The sequence below is a fragment of the Narcine bancroftii genome, chromosome 3 (assembly GCF_036971445.1).
Source record: "Narcine bancroftii isolate sNarBan1 chromosome 3, sNarBan1.hap1, whole genome shotgun sequence".
In the NCBI taxonomy this organism is placed as follows: domain Eukaryota; kingdom Metazoa; phylum Chordata; class Chondrichthyes; order Torpediniformes; family Narcinidae; genus Narcine; species Narcine bancroftii.
The window spans coordinates 212,519,628-212,532,516 of record NC_091471.1 but is presented as its reverse complement, the minus strand read 5'-3'; the positions used below and the strand labels follow the sequence as shown (position 1 = coordinate 212,532,516).

The 12,889-nt window shown below is 41.8% G+C and overlaps 1 protein-coding gene across 8 annotated transcripts in view; it reads right to left on the bottom strand.

Annotated features, from left to right (window-relative positions):
• Positions 1–12,889, bottom strand: part of ptpn13 (protein tyrosine phosphatase non-receptor type 13) — a 384,832-nt gene that overhangs the window by 178,537 nt on the left and 193,406 nt on the right. For all 8 annotated transcript variants that reach the window (XM_069926529.1, XM_069926531.1, XM_069926532.1 and 5 more), the window contains 4 exons: positions 11,524–11,698; positions 6,632–6,782; positions 4,387–4,525; positions 74–226 (listed from right to left, as the gene is read on the bottom strand). In XM_069926529.1, coding sequence (XP_069782630.1) covers positions 74–226; positions 4,387–4,525; positions 6,632–6,782; positions 11,524–11,698 — 618 coding nt within the window. The remainder of the gene's footprint in view (positions 1–73; positions 227–4,386; positions 4,526–6,631; positions 6,783–11,523; positions 11,699–12,889) is intronic.

Sequence of the window (12,889 nt, the reverse complement as noted above, 5' to 3'; positions counted from 1 at the left end):
TCAAAACATGAGAAGCAAAAATAAAAATAGTGCTGCAATCCCTCGCCATAGTTTCTATGTTGAAATGGATCACCTTCAGGAACTCAAGCTCAGATTCTGCTTCTGTGGCTCCACAATAGGTGATATGGAGTTTGGGCAACTCTTCCTTCACGTAACATGGATCCAAGGACTCCATCACTCCAATTGGCAAATAATGCTCGAGCCGGAAATAACTTCTCCCATGAATCTGACAATGGAAATAATGCAGATTAAATACCTTCAAAGAAAATATTGTTCACTCAACTAAAGATGAAGTTTTAAGCTTTCCTTCAAATATTTGTACGCTTAGAGAAATACAGTACAACTCCGAATATTCAAAATGGTTGGGACTGGGCCTATGTCAGATAAACATTTTATTTTGAGAACTGGTCATTTTTTAAAAATAGCCCAGTAGCAACAGCAAATCACTTGTAACAGTGTTTAAAATACAACAAACAACAAGGGAAGGCTTTTTAAGCATTAAAATAATGTTTAATTCTCATCCAAAAGATGCTGACCGCCGCCGATCACCGATACCTCCCCACCAAGGCCCCGCTACTGCCAGAAGCCCAAGCTTGCCACTCTTCCCGGGAGCCTGAGCTACCTGCTGCCGAGGCCCTCACAGCTGCCGGCAGCTCAAGGCCCCCGCTTCCACCGGTAGTCCGAGGCCCCCACTGCTGCCGGCAGCCCCATGTCCCCGGGACAATTTTTCAGATAAATGAGGATTTCTAATTTCTCATTTATCAGAATTTCGTATAATCGGAGTTGTACTGTACTCTCAAATTCTACGATCAGTACTAATTACCCAAGCAGCAGAGCTGTTAGTACTGTGCACCCTATAGAAGTACAGGAATACAGTCAGTAGATCATACAGCATCTGTGGAAAGAGGTACAAACCAAACATTTCAAGACCCTCTGTCAGAACTGAAAAAGGGGAAATATTAGTTTTAACTTGCAGAATATACAGGTGAGGAATGGACAGACCCTTTGAGACTACCATTTATTGAACAATATTTATTTATTTTTATATATGTATGTACGTACTGCATATGTATTGTTTGCCAGTATTTGTGTTATGTCTGAATTTGGGTTTGCATATTTTTGCACCGAGGACAAGTGAACACTGTTTCTTCAGATTGTACTTGTATTAAATAAACTTGAATTTGACAATGAGAATCTCTCTGATGGAGTGAGACCAGTGTGCCTAAAGTGATTAGCTCTTGATGGAAGTTATAGTTCTGTGCCGCCCAATTTACACCCACTTAACCTACAACCCCCCAGTACATTTTGAACGCTGGGTGGAAACCAGAGCCCCTGGGGAAAACCCATGGGAAGAATGTACAAACATTTTACAGACAGCGTGGGATTCAAATCCCGGTTTCGATCACCGGCGCTGTGAAGGCACTATCCCAACCGTGCCACCCTTATTATAGATTAATAAGGGCAAGAAGAGAAAAAACACAAACAGAACCTGAAAGGTGTATAATGCAGAGCTGTACGACAAGGCAGTAAGTCAGGCAAGCTGCTAAAAAGACAAAGCCAATATTATTAGTTTTAAACATGACAGTATGCTGGGGTTGAGTGCAATACCTAAAAGTGCTGGAGAATCTCAGCAGGTCACACAGTGTCCAGACGAACTAAAGGGTAACCAACAAAGGTCCAAAACGTTAGTTACCTTTTACTTCCTTCAGATACTGTGTGATCTGCTGAGCTTCTCCAGCACCTTTTTGGTGCAGAATTGGCCAATTTGGATACAACTGGAGACAGTAAATTAACTGAAGTCAATGAAGGCTTGGACGTATGCAATGTGCCCAGACCAGGAGGCCCATTGGAAGCATGGCTCTCAAACTCATACTGGGCCTCTTTAAAAAGTACAGGACAGATCAGAGTGGGTGTGAAACACACAAGTGACAGTCATTTCCAAAGTGACAGGCAATTTGAAGCTCAGGGTTAACCCTACAAACTGGACACAGTGATTCCACAATCTGTGTTGGGATCCACTAATATAGAGAAGACTATCTTGTGAGAACCACCTGCAGTTCACGACATCTGAGGAGGTGCAGATGGATTGTTACTTCAACTGGAAGGAACACCTGGGTGCCTGGATGGTAGAAATAAAGGGAAAAAAGACAGGCGCTTAATTTTCGGTGGTTGCCAGAAGATGATGAACATTTGGAGATGGAAGAATAGATCATAGGATCTGAGTAGGACTGAAGCACAGATTGCTCCACATAAGGACATCGTTTGCATTCATTCAAGTTCCCTCAGTAAATGCTAGGTCCTTGAGACAGCTATAGAACAGAGAGAGACTGAGGGATTCAGGTCCATGAAAGTGGCGACACAGATAATCAGGGTGGTAATGACGAGGTTTGGTATGGCTATGAGTGTTGGAGCAGGGGTGTCATGTTACAACTGTACAAGACTTTTTGAAATCACATTTGTCGGCAGTTCCGGTCACTTAGTTATAGGAAAAATATTAAAATTGAAAGGGTGCAGAAAAGATTCACAAGGATGTTACTAGGACTGGTGGGTCCACAGCCTGGCTATCAAAATGGACACTGAGAGAAGGGTGACAGAAGAATTGGCTGATGTCATGTAGACTCAGAAATGGTAATTTAAGAGGGCAAAGCTGAGGCAACAATGATCTCTACTCATGGAAAAAAAAGATGAAAAATGGGTGACCACTTCGTAGAACACCTGCATTCAGTTCCCAACCTCCCAGTTGCCTGCCACTTTAATTCTCCCCCTCACTTCTACTCTAATTTCAGTTGTTTCTGACCACAGCTACCCCAGCTTCATCCGATCAGAGATATTCCATTTTACTTGTCTATTGCTCCCCTACACACTGTGTAACATGCAACAGGATCCTTTTCCTTTCTTTCCACTTCTAATTAAAACACCTCAACCCAAAACATTAACTTTGGTGTTGTTACAGGTTATATTATATATAAATAGGTCATTAAAAGAGATAGAGTGTGGGGGTTTAGTGCCACTTCAAAAACAGAGTAACACTTTACAAAAGAGATCTCATTTAAAATGCAAGAGTTTTGCTGAAAGTGAGACACTGAGGCACCGAGAACCTTTGGAAAAACAAATGAAACTTGACAGCCTTTTAAAAAAGGTCCCTGCCTTCTTTTTACTGACATCTTGAAGAAGGCATCAGGCTCGAAGAAAAGTCAGTTATATATTTTTTTACATCCTATGAACGCTGCGAGATCTGCTGAGTTCCTCCCGTATTTGTGTATTTTTACTACAATCACAGCATAATAAGACTTTCAGGTCTCACTTGGAAAATTCAATCTTAATGCTGTTAGGTTTTAAGCTATGCAGGCTGAATACGATATGCTGTTCTTCATTTTTCTCCACAGATGCTGCCTAACTTGCTGAGTTGCTCCACCTTCTACTTGTTTGCACAGGCTATTCAGTCCATCGAGTCTGCCCCACCATGAGCTGATCCATTTTATCACTCAGCTCTTCTGCCTGGCTTTCACTCCAAAACCTTTCATACCCTGGCTAATCAAGAAGTTATCAGTACGCCCAATGACCTGGCCTTCACAACCTCCTGTGGCAACACATTCCACAGATTTCCCACCCTCTGGTGAAAGAAATTCCAAAGAGTACAGGCCGAGAGCTGTCAAACACTTCTCATATAACCCTTTCTTTCCCGGAATAATTCCTTGTGAACTCTTCTGAATCTTCTTCAATGTCAATACACCCTTTCTTAAATGAGGAGCCCAAAACTGCTCACAATATTCCAAGTGAGGTCTCACCAGCGCATCAACATCAAATCCCTGACCTTATATTCTTTTCCTCTTGAAATGAATGCCAGCATTGCATTTGCCTTCTTCACCACTGACTCAACCTACAAGTTTACCTTCAGGCTATCCTGCACGAACACTCCCAGATCCCTTAGCATCTGGGTATTTTCAATTTTCTCCATTTAAAAAAAAATAGCCTGCCCATTTATTTTACTTACCAAAGTGCATGAATGTACACTTGATGTCATTGTATTGGATTTGCCTCTTCCCTGCCCATTCTCCTAATCTAAGTCCTTCTGCAGCCTCCCTGTTTCCTCAACACTACCTTTGCATCATCTGCAAATTTGGCCACAAACCCACTCATTCTATCACTTCCATTTTTACTCTGAGTTGTAGTTAATCAAGTCTGATATTGGGCATGCCGTTGGCCTGGCTCCTCGCTCAGTCACTTCAAGCTTCTCCAAAGGCTAGTTTGGCTAAATTATACCTGAACTATTCTGCAAAAGCCAATGGTTAGGACAAGCCCACATTGAGCAAATAGGAAATATGATGAGTGAAGAAAGCATCTGTAGATTATTCAGTGCACCATGGAGCAGTATATGTTGCGTACCTCTGGCTGGTAGTCCCCAAATTCAGACTGAAGAGCCAACGAAGCAAGAAGCAAGGCTGTTTCATTGTTGCAGTGTAACCTCTCCTCCAATATGTCTCTTCGCAACTGCAAATAGTACTGATGTCTGGTCAGCATGTGCCTTCACAGAAAAACAGAGAACCTCAATGTGACATACATCTGGAAACAAGAAATGAATAACATTCATATAAAACATTCTTCTTTTAAAATCCATGGCCAAGTAAGGGAAGCAGGGATGTGGGTGGGAGAGGGAGGTATGAAGGTGGGAGAGGGAGGGATGTGGGTGGGGGGGGGTGAGAGTGGGAGAGTGGGAATGAGGGTAGGAGAGGAGAGGAGGGATGTGGGTGGGAGAGGAAGGATGTGGGTGGGAGAGGAGGGATGAGGGTGGCAGATGGGGACGTGAGTGGGAGAGGGGGAATGTGAGTGGGAGAGGAGGGATGTGGATGGGAAGATGGGGATGTGGGTGGGAGAGGGGGATGAGGGTGGGAGAGGGAGGATGAGAGTGGGAGAGTGGAAATGTGGGTGAGAGAGGGAGGATGTGGGTGGGAGAGGGGGGATGTGGCGGGAGAGGGATAAAGGTGGGAGAGGGGGGATGTGGGTGGGAGAGGGGGATAAGCCCCTTTTTGTCGTAAAACAAGGTTCAGAAAAATCTCTCCAGCTGCAAGGGACTTCCAACAAAAATAAACTAATTTGGGCATCTTCATTTCAATTATTACGTGGGAGAGATGACAAGATGAACTGTGATAGCTGTCTACTCCTAAAGACTGTGGTCATTACACTACTTTCGATCAACAGCAGGGAGTGCATGGAACTGAGGCCCATTGACAAGAGTTTTATGCCAGAAATGCTGCAACCTGGGAAGTGCTAGATCTGACATCTTTTTTTTAAGACCCACAGAACAGTAAAAGGCCCTTCCGGTCCACAAGCCTGTGCCATCTAAATACTCCAATTAACCTACAACTACCCATACCTTTTGGAAGGTTGAGAGGAAACCCACGCAAACCCAGAGAACGTACAAACTCCTCACAGACAACGCCAGATTCAAACCGAGGTGGCTGGTGCTGTAACAGCATCGCACTAACTGCTAGGCTAACCGTCCCAGCCCTAACCGTTACAAAATACAAAACCACGACAATAAAAATTGTCACAATATTTAAGATCCAAAGTTTTATATTTTCTTCACAAATAATAAATAACAGTGTAGATAGCTTGAATTGAGGTGAGGTTGGAAGAATGGGAGACGGTGGGGATACGGATAGTTCTAAATCCAATGATTTCTGAAAGTGACAATGTCTAGCAAGCATAGAACTAGTTAGTACAGGCATGCTAAAAGGACTGTTCCCATGTTAATTCTTTCAAGGAGTTTGGATGTATAATTTCACTGATACCACCACCACTGTTGGCTGAATAACAGGAAATGATGTGTGAGAATACAGAATGTAGATTGAGAATCCGGCGCCAGAACAACAAGCTTGCTGTCAACATCACCAAAACCAGAGAGCATATGGTTGATTGCCAACCCCTGGTCACTCCCTCTTCTCACTGCTACCTTCGGACACAAGGTGTAGAAGCCTGAAAACCAGCACCTCCAGATTCATGAAGTTTCTTTCCAAAGGCTTTCAGGCTCTTGAACCTTCTTCTTGGTGTACTAATTAGGGACCGTTCCTGCATATGTCTGCAATAAAACTAAGTCACTTCTTTTGCATGAGGATAACTGTGAATATTTATTGTCTCTTTTTAATTCAATTGTTTAATTGTTTTTTAATTTTTTTTGTGTTTTTGTTATAAAGTACCAGTTCAGCTGCAGCAAGAATTTCAACACACATATATATATATTGTATAATGTATATTACAATAAACTCATTCTCGTTATCATTCTCAATTGCTTTCGTTGATTTCATTTTTAGTATAATCGTAAGAAAAGTTTCAATTATTTATCCATTTCCTTTTTGAAGGTGATTTTTAAATGAACTCCCATGAACATCTCCAGCCGTACATTCTAAATGAGAGCTGGCTGCATTTCCTCCCGTTCACTTTCAGCACCCACCCCCACCCCCCATGTTGTTTTTAGTTAATTGGCCAATCGCCTTTCCTTTCCTCCAATTACAGGCCATTTTACACCAAACAAAAAAAAATTGCTCATTTCCTCTATGTTCTTCTATCGACCACCTCAAGAGTTTCCTGAAGTTGTAGTCCGGATTTTCCAGGGATAATGAGAAGTACTTACTGGATCAAATCCACATCTTCTACGAAGAATTTTACTCGGAGGAAAAGGTTGAAATTTACTGCAATTCTGTTCCTTTTCTTCAACTCTTTCCATCCATCTGGTGCCACTTTGGACAATTTAAGTTCAAGATCAACGAAAAAGAATTCATTCTCTACAAAACAAAGATATCCAGTTCATACATTTAAAGCTGTTTAATGCATTTTTGTGCAGCATTCTTAAAAATTTTGCAAGGACTCTTAATGACAACTTCAATTTGCATTGCAAACTGATTCCACACAGATAGTTAGTATGCCAGCACTCCCCTCACATCATCTTTCCCCTCAGCCTTGCTGATTGTTTCCAGCACCTTTTTTGAATGCTAAAATTCGATCTGGCCCTTCTCTTACTTGTCGTCATTCAGGAGCCTTGCTGATCAGTGTGGGCGATCCATCACGGTCTCCGAATTGTAGTTGCCTCCCCTGTTTCTAACCCTGATGTTAATCCATCTATCATTTTCATTCTCTGATTTTTTCTTCTAGCTTTCCAGCTGTAACTAAATGTTCTAATGTATCTCTTTGCATGATGTCCACAAAAAAAATTTATTGTTGTTTTCTGATTCTTTTATGTACATTTTTTACTCTTATTCCTAATCATGAACCTTAAATGTACATTACATTTTTGTCATAAATTTTGTTTCTTTTAGCAATCTTCATTCCATGTTGCCCAGATCCACACCCCCTCCCCCTTTAATATAAACAGGTTTCCATTTAATCTGACCAGATTCTTCAGGACTTTGAACACTTTAATTAGATTTCCTTATCATCTCCATTGTTTCAAGGGGATTATAATAAAGCACCCATCCTCATCCCCAAAATCCCCTTTGGAGAAATTTTATTCCTACCCTCTCTAAAGACTTCACATCTTTCCCATAGTGTGCTGTTGGACCTGGACACAATACTTGAATTGGCTGTGTTCAAAAGGCTCACTGCAATACTGTTGCCATTTTACTCTAAGTCTACATGCTTTTCATAGCCATTGAATCTGACCTGCAACTTTCACAGGCGGAGCGCAAACATCCCTCATCACTTCATTCCAATGCCTTTATCACTTTTATTGCCTGTCTTCATTTTTAATTTAACTTTAAAATATAGACATACAGCACAATAACCAGGCCCTTCTGGCCACTGAGTCAGTGCCACCCAAATACCTAGACGTTTTAAAAGTGGGAGGAAACCGGAGAACCCGAGGAAAACCCACACAGATACAAGGGGAACGTACAAGCTCCATACAGACAGTGCCGGAATATGAGGAGTTGTTCCTACAATTTACGGATGGTCTCAGACTGGCAGTGCATGATACCATGGACATATACATCCACAAAGGAATGGGGTGGGGAATTGAAATGGGTGGCCACTGGGTGATCCCCACTATTGCAGTGGACAGAGTCAAAGTGCTCAATGAAGCGTTCTCCCAGTTTCTCCAATGTTGAGGAGACCACAATGGAGCACTGTAATGGAAGATTTAAACTGTGTTTTTTACTTCTGCAGCTGCAAGGCTGAGAACCTGCTTGTTTTTTTTAGAATCAAATTATCCAACTTCCAGAGATGCAGTTTTCTTTTGTTGGTCGCAGACTGTCAAGAGACCTTGAAGATAATTAAATCAATTGTTCAAAGAGATAAGATCTGAAGTAAACAACTTTTGGGTAATATAAGCCATGGTCCCACTGCTGAAGTTTGAGACTCTCCAAGCGGTGGCAACATCTCTCAGCAAGAAGAACTTCAAGAGTCCAGCTAACATCCTGGTCGAGGGAGGTAGAGAAGCTGCTACCGGCGCCCCAACAATCTACTACAAGTGTGCAGTCGCTGCCTCGCTTCGGTAGGTGGGACCAGTCCAGGCGTTGATAAGTATAATTGGAAAGGGCTTGCATATTGTAGTGTGAATTCAGCTTTAGATTTAGTAATAAAGCCTTATATAAACTGAACTGCTCTTGGTGTGTGGGTGTCTATTTTCTTTTGGTAGCTCAAACACTGTGACCAATCTAAAACGAACAAAATGAGAGGTATAAGTTTACCCAAGACAAGCACCCGGTTCAGTAGATGACCCCTGCAGATTTACAAGGGAAGCACTGTGGGTGGACCGTTTCAGGCCCCAAACGGTAGTGAGGGAGGATGTTTGGGTGCAAGTGCAGCATCTCCTGCAGTCACAGGGGTAGATGCCACAGGGATATTGGTGGAAAGGGAGGAGTGGATGGTGAGTCACAGAAAGAGTGGTCCCTGCAGAAGGCAGAAAGGGGAGGAGAGGGGAATATGTGTCTTGTGGTGGTGTCAGGTAGTAGTGGTAAAAATGATAGAGAATGTTGTGTCGGATGCGGAGGCTGGTGGGTAGTAGATTAGGACAAGAAAAATCCTGTCCTTATTGTGTGTGGGGGCAGAGGGGGCTAGAGCAGATGTACGGGTAATGGAGGCTATGCGGGTAAGGGCCAAGTTAATGGTGGTAGAGGGGAAGCCACGCAGATTGAAGGAGGACAAGGACATCTCTAATGATCTGGCATGGAAGTCCTCATCCTGAGAGCAGATGCAACATCAGATTTCCATGTTATAGCAGATTACTGGAGTTATACTGTGGTTTGGCATGTCACATAAGGGCCATTAAATCACAATGTACAGAGATAAAGTGACTAAGACCAAGCCCATCATTCAGCAACCAGGTTTGATAAATAGAGAGAAATTTTGGATGTCTAGAGTTTAAGGAAGTAAACTATAGAACAGTGAAAAGTCTTCTAAGACCCTGGTCTCCCTTATTGGAGAAAAGAAGCAAGGAAAGGAGTGTGGCACAAAGAGAAATGTTGCTATTTTGAAAATTATACAAAGAGACAAAGATAATAATATAATAGGAAATGTTAAATATAAGCTTCTAGGGGACTGGGAGCTAACATGGTGGCCAATGAGAGGATTTAATATAGGATAGAAGAGATTCTGATGTATTTAAGTTTGTGGAGAGTAAAAAATGGGAGAAAGTCTCGGTGAAGAATTGAATTGCTCAGTTTTTAAGGTATGGACGAAGTGTGCATCAGCTGATGAAGCAAAACTGGTCAAGTCACTGACGATTTAAACTGGTAAAATTAAGCAATGTAAATAGAGTCTAAAGTTTGGCTCAGCGTTAAATAAAATAACATTTCCAGCAATGTAATTTATCCTATCATGAACACTAGGAACGGGAATGGAATCGGTGACAAAAAGATAAATAATTGTGTTGGATATTGAAAGTGTGAATCTAGTCTTTTCAAAAGCTGGAGGGAGTAACATACTGTAATTGCATATCAAAACTCTATCAAAAACTAATATGGTCATAAAAGAAGGAATCCAGCTTCACCTAACCCTGTCCGGTCTATATGTGACTCTGCACCCACTGATGTAGTCAATTCTTTTGGAGCTGACAATGTCAATATTGCCTCTAATATTAACAGACCATAAAATAACAATTTAATAAAAATTCACCTTTAAAATTGTTCTGTGCTTTTTTTGTATGGTTTCAGAACTTTTCCTGTCACATCACGTGTGCTGAAAATAACCTTGAAACCAACTCTAAAAGTAACTTGTGAAAGGCAACTCTCAAATAAGGGGGGGTGGGGGGTGTGCTCCCAAGAGGTCAGCAGGTCCCAGACAGACTGGAGAAACACAGGAGGCGTGAACTTTGTACAAGAGGTTAATGGAGGTCCTCCAGGGCTATGTGCAGACGTGCTCTCATGAAAGACAATAGTCTAAGATATCTCAGCAAGGACATACATTTTTAAATGCCTGAAATCTGAGAACCCTGAAACTAATCCCCATGCTGACTGTTTTCTCCTGTGAGCTACAAAGTAAATAGGTAAAGCCTCTGTCCTTCAGTGTGGAGTTGGGGAGCTCCTTAATGAACTGGTAAGAACCAAATCTGGCCATCAGCAGTCTCCTGGAATGATGGGTTAAAAACACAGTAATACTGGAGGAACTCAGCAGGTTTGGCAGCATCCATAGGAGGTAAAGATATATGACCAACGTTTCGGGCCTGAGCCCTTCTGAACATAATATATCTTTATCTCCTATGGATGCTGAAAGACCTATTGAGTTCCTCGAGCATTTTACTACAATTACAGCATCTGCAGACTTTCGTATTTCACAGTATTCTGGGTAAAGACAATTTTCAATAGCCCAGCCCCATTTCAAGAAAAGATTTCTACCCCATGATCTCTGTATAAATAAAATGCTGCACGTAGTAATCACTACCAATTTTAGCTTTTAAAACCAAGAAAAAAAGCAAAATGTGACAAACAAATGAAACTTTCTATCTGAAGTCGTTACTATTTTTTGGATCTGAGTTCACATCAGTGAAAAACTGAATAAAGTCTACCTTGCAATTTGTCAATATTCCACTGATACAGGAAATATTCAAATATTAGTTATTCAAAATACTAGCTTTCCAATACAGTAAAATCCCCATTATCTAGAATTCAAGCACCCTGCAGCTTCAAGCAACTGGCAAAGAAATCGTGGAAAATAAATAGGTTAAAAAAACACGGAAGTTTAAAATTGGTGCCCTCCAACAGTCAGTTTATCAATGATGCAACACACAGTCTCAAGCAACTGCAAATGTACTAATCCGGCATCCACTAATCCCCTTAGGTGTCGGATTCCGGGAGTTTTACTGTACTCAAACATTAGCTATTTGTGGTGAATATCACATAAAATTGACAGTAAACTAAAATCTAAATGAATTCTCACTTGTTTGCACTCAAAAATGTTATGCATTGTCCTCTGCTTCTAAAATCCTGGTGGTGAATCTTGGAGTGGAATGAACATAAAACATCTAGTACATGGTCACTGCATGTGACCAAAGATGCATTCACTCCCTGCAACTTTTAACATCTGCTTGTGTACCTTTCAAAAACGCCAAGGAAAAAAAATGATGTTCCACCAGGCCAATGTGAGCAACCACCATGTCAAACACATCCTTGCACGTTGACTTGGTATCACAGGTCAATTCGAGGCATTGTCCACTCAGCAACACAATGTTCACTTTGTGCCGAATATCTTCATTCTTCCCATTCTTAGTCTGCAATCAAACAGAATCAGCATCACCAAGCTGGTTTGTTTAAAGTGAACAAACGCAGAACAAAGTGAGAAAATTGTGAGATGTTCATTTGCCCCAAATTCAAACAAATATGTTTATACAGTAAAACCCTGGTATCCGGTACCTATGGGGAGTGGTATGTCAGAGAAGTGTATTTTCCGGTTGCTTGAGCCTTACTCTTACAATGCCTAACACAACTGCATCAAGAATAAACAATTTAAAAGGCAAAGGTAAAAATACTACACTGTACTTACACTGAACAAACTTCACTTGCATCAATATAAAAACCTAAAAGCATTTTACTTTATTTTCCGTCACATTCTTTGAAAACATTTAACTTACACTGCATCTGTTGTTCCCTCCCTCCACGGAGCCACCCAGAAGACTAAACAGGGATAAGGAGTCACCCCAACAGTGAGATGCATCAACCAGCTCTTCATCCTGGACAACGCCATTGATGTTTCACACAACGTTATTCAAACAGATGCTATGATCAAAGCGCGACCAAGGCACCCCGCTGACCATCCTGTTCCAACAGGATGGTTTGCATCTGAACTGGAGGGGGACAAATATCCTTACAAGAAGATTTGCTGCTACTACTCTTGGGGGTGGGGTGGGGGGAAGAGGGGTGGTTTAAACTAGATTTGCAGGGGGATGGGAACCAGCTTGCCGGAGCAGATAGTGGAGGAGAAAAAGATGATGTGAACACTACATGTAAAGTCAGAAATCAAAAGTTGTACATGATGGAAATGTTGTCAGGTGCAGCTATTTCAATGCAAGGAGTATTGTAAGAAAGGCAGGCGAGCTTAGAGCATGGATTAGCAAGTGGAATTATGACATAGTGGCCATTAGTGAAACTTGGTGGCAGGAGGGGCAGGACTGGCAGCTCAATATTCAGTGGTTCAGATATTTCAGACATGATAGAACAGGAGGGATGAAAGGGGGAGGAGCAGCATTGCTCATCAAGCAAAATATCTAGGCTGTGCTCAGACAGGACAGACCAGAGGGCTTGTCTACTGAGGCTAATGGATGGAGCTGAGGAACAGGAAAGGTATGAAAACATTCATGTAATATAGACCACCCAATCGTCAACGAGAATTGGAGGAGCAAATCTCTTCATATAGCAGACAGTTGCAGGAAACATAAGGTTGTGACAGTAGGAGATTTTAACTT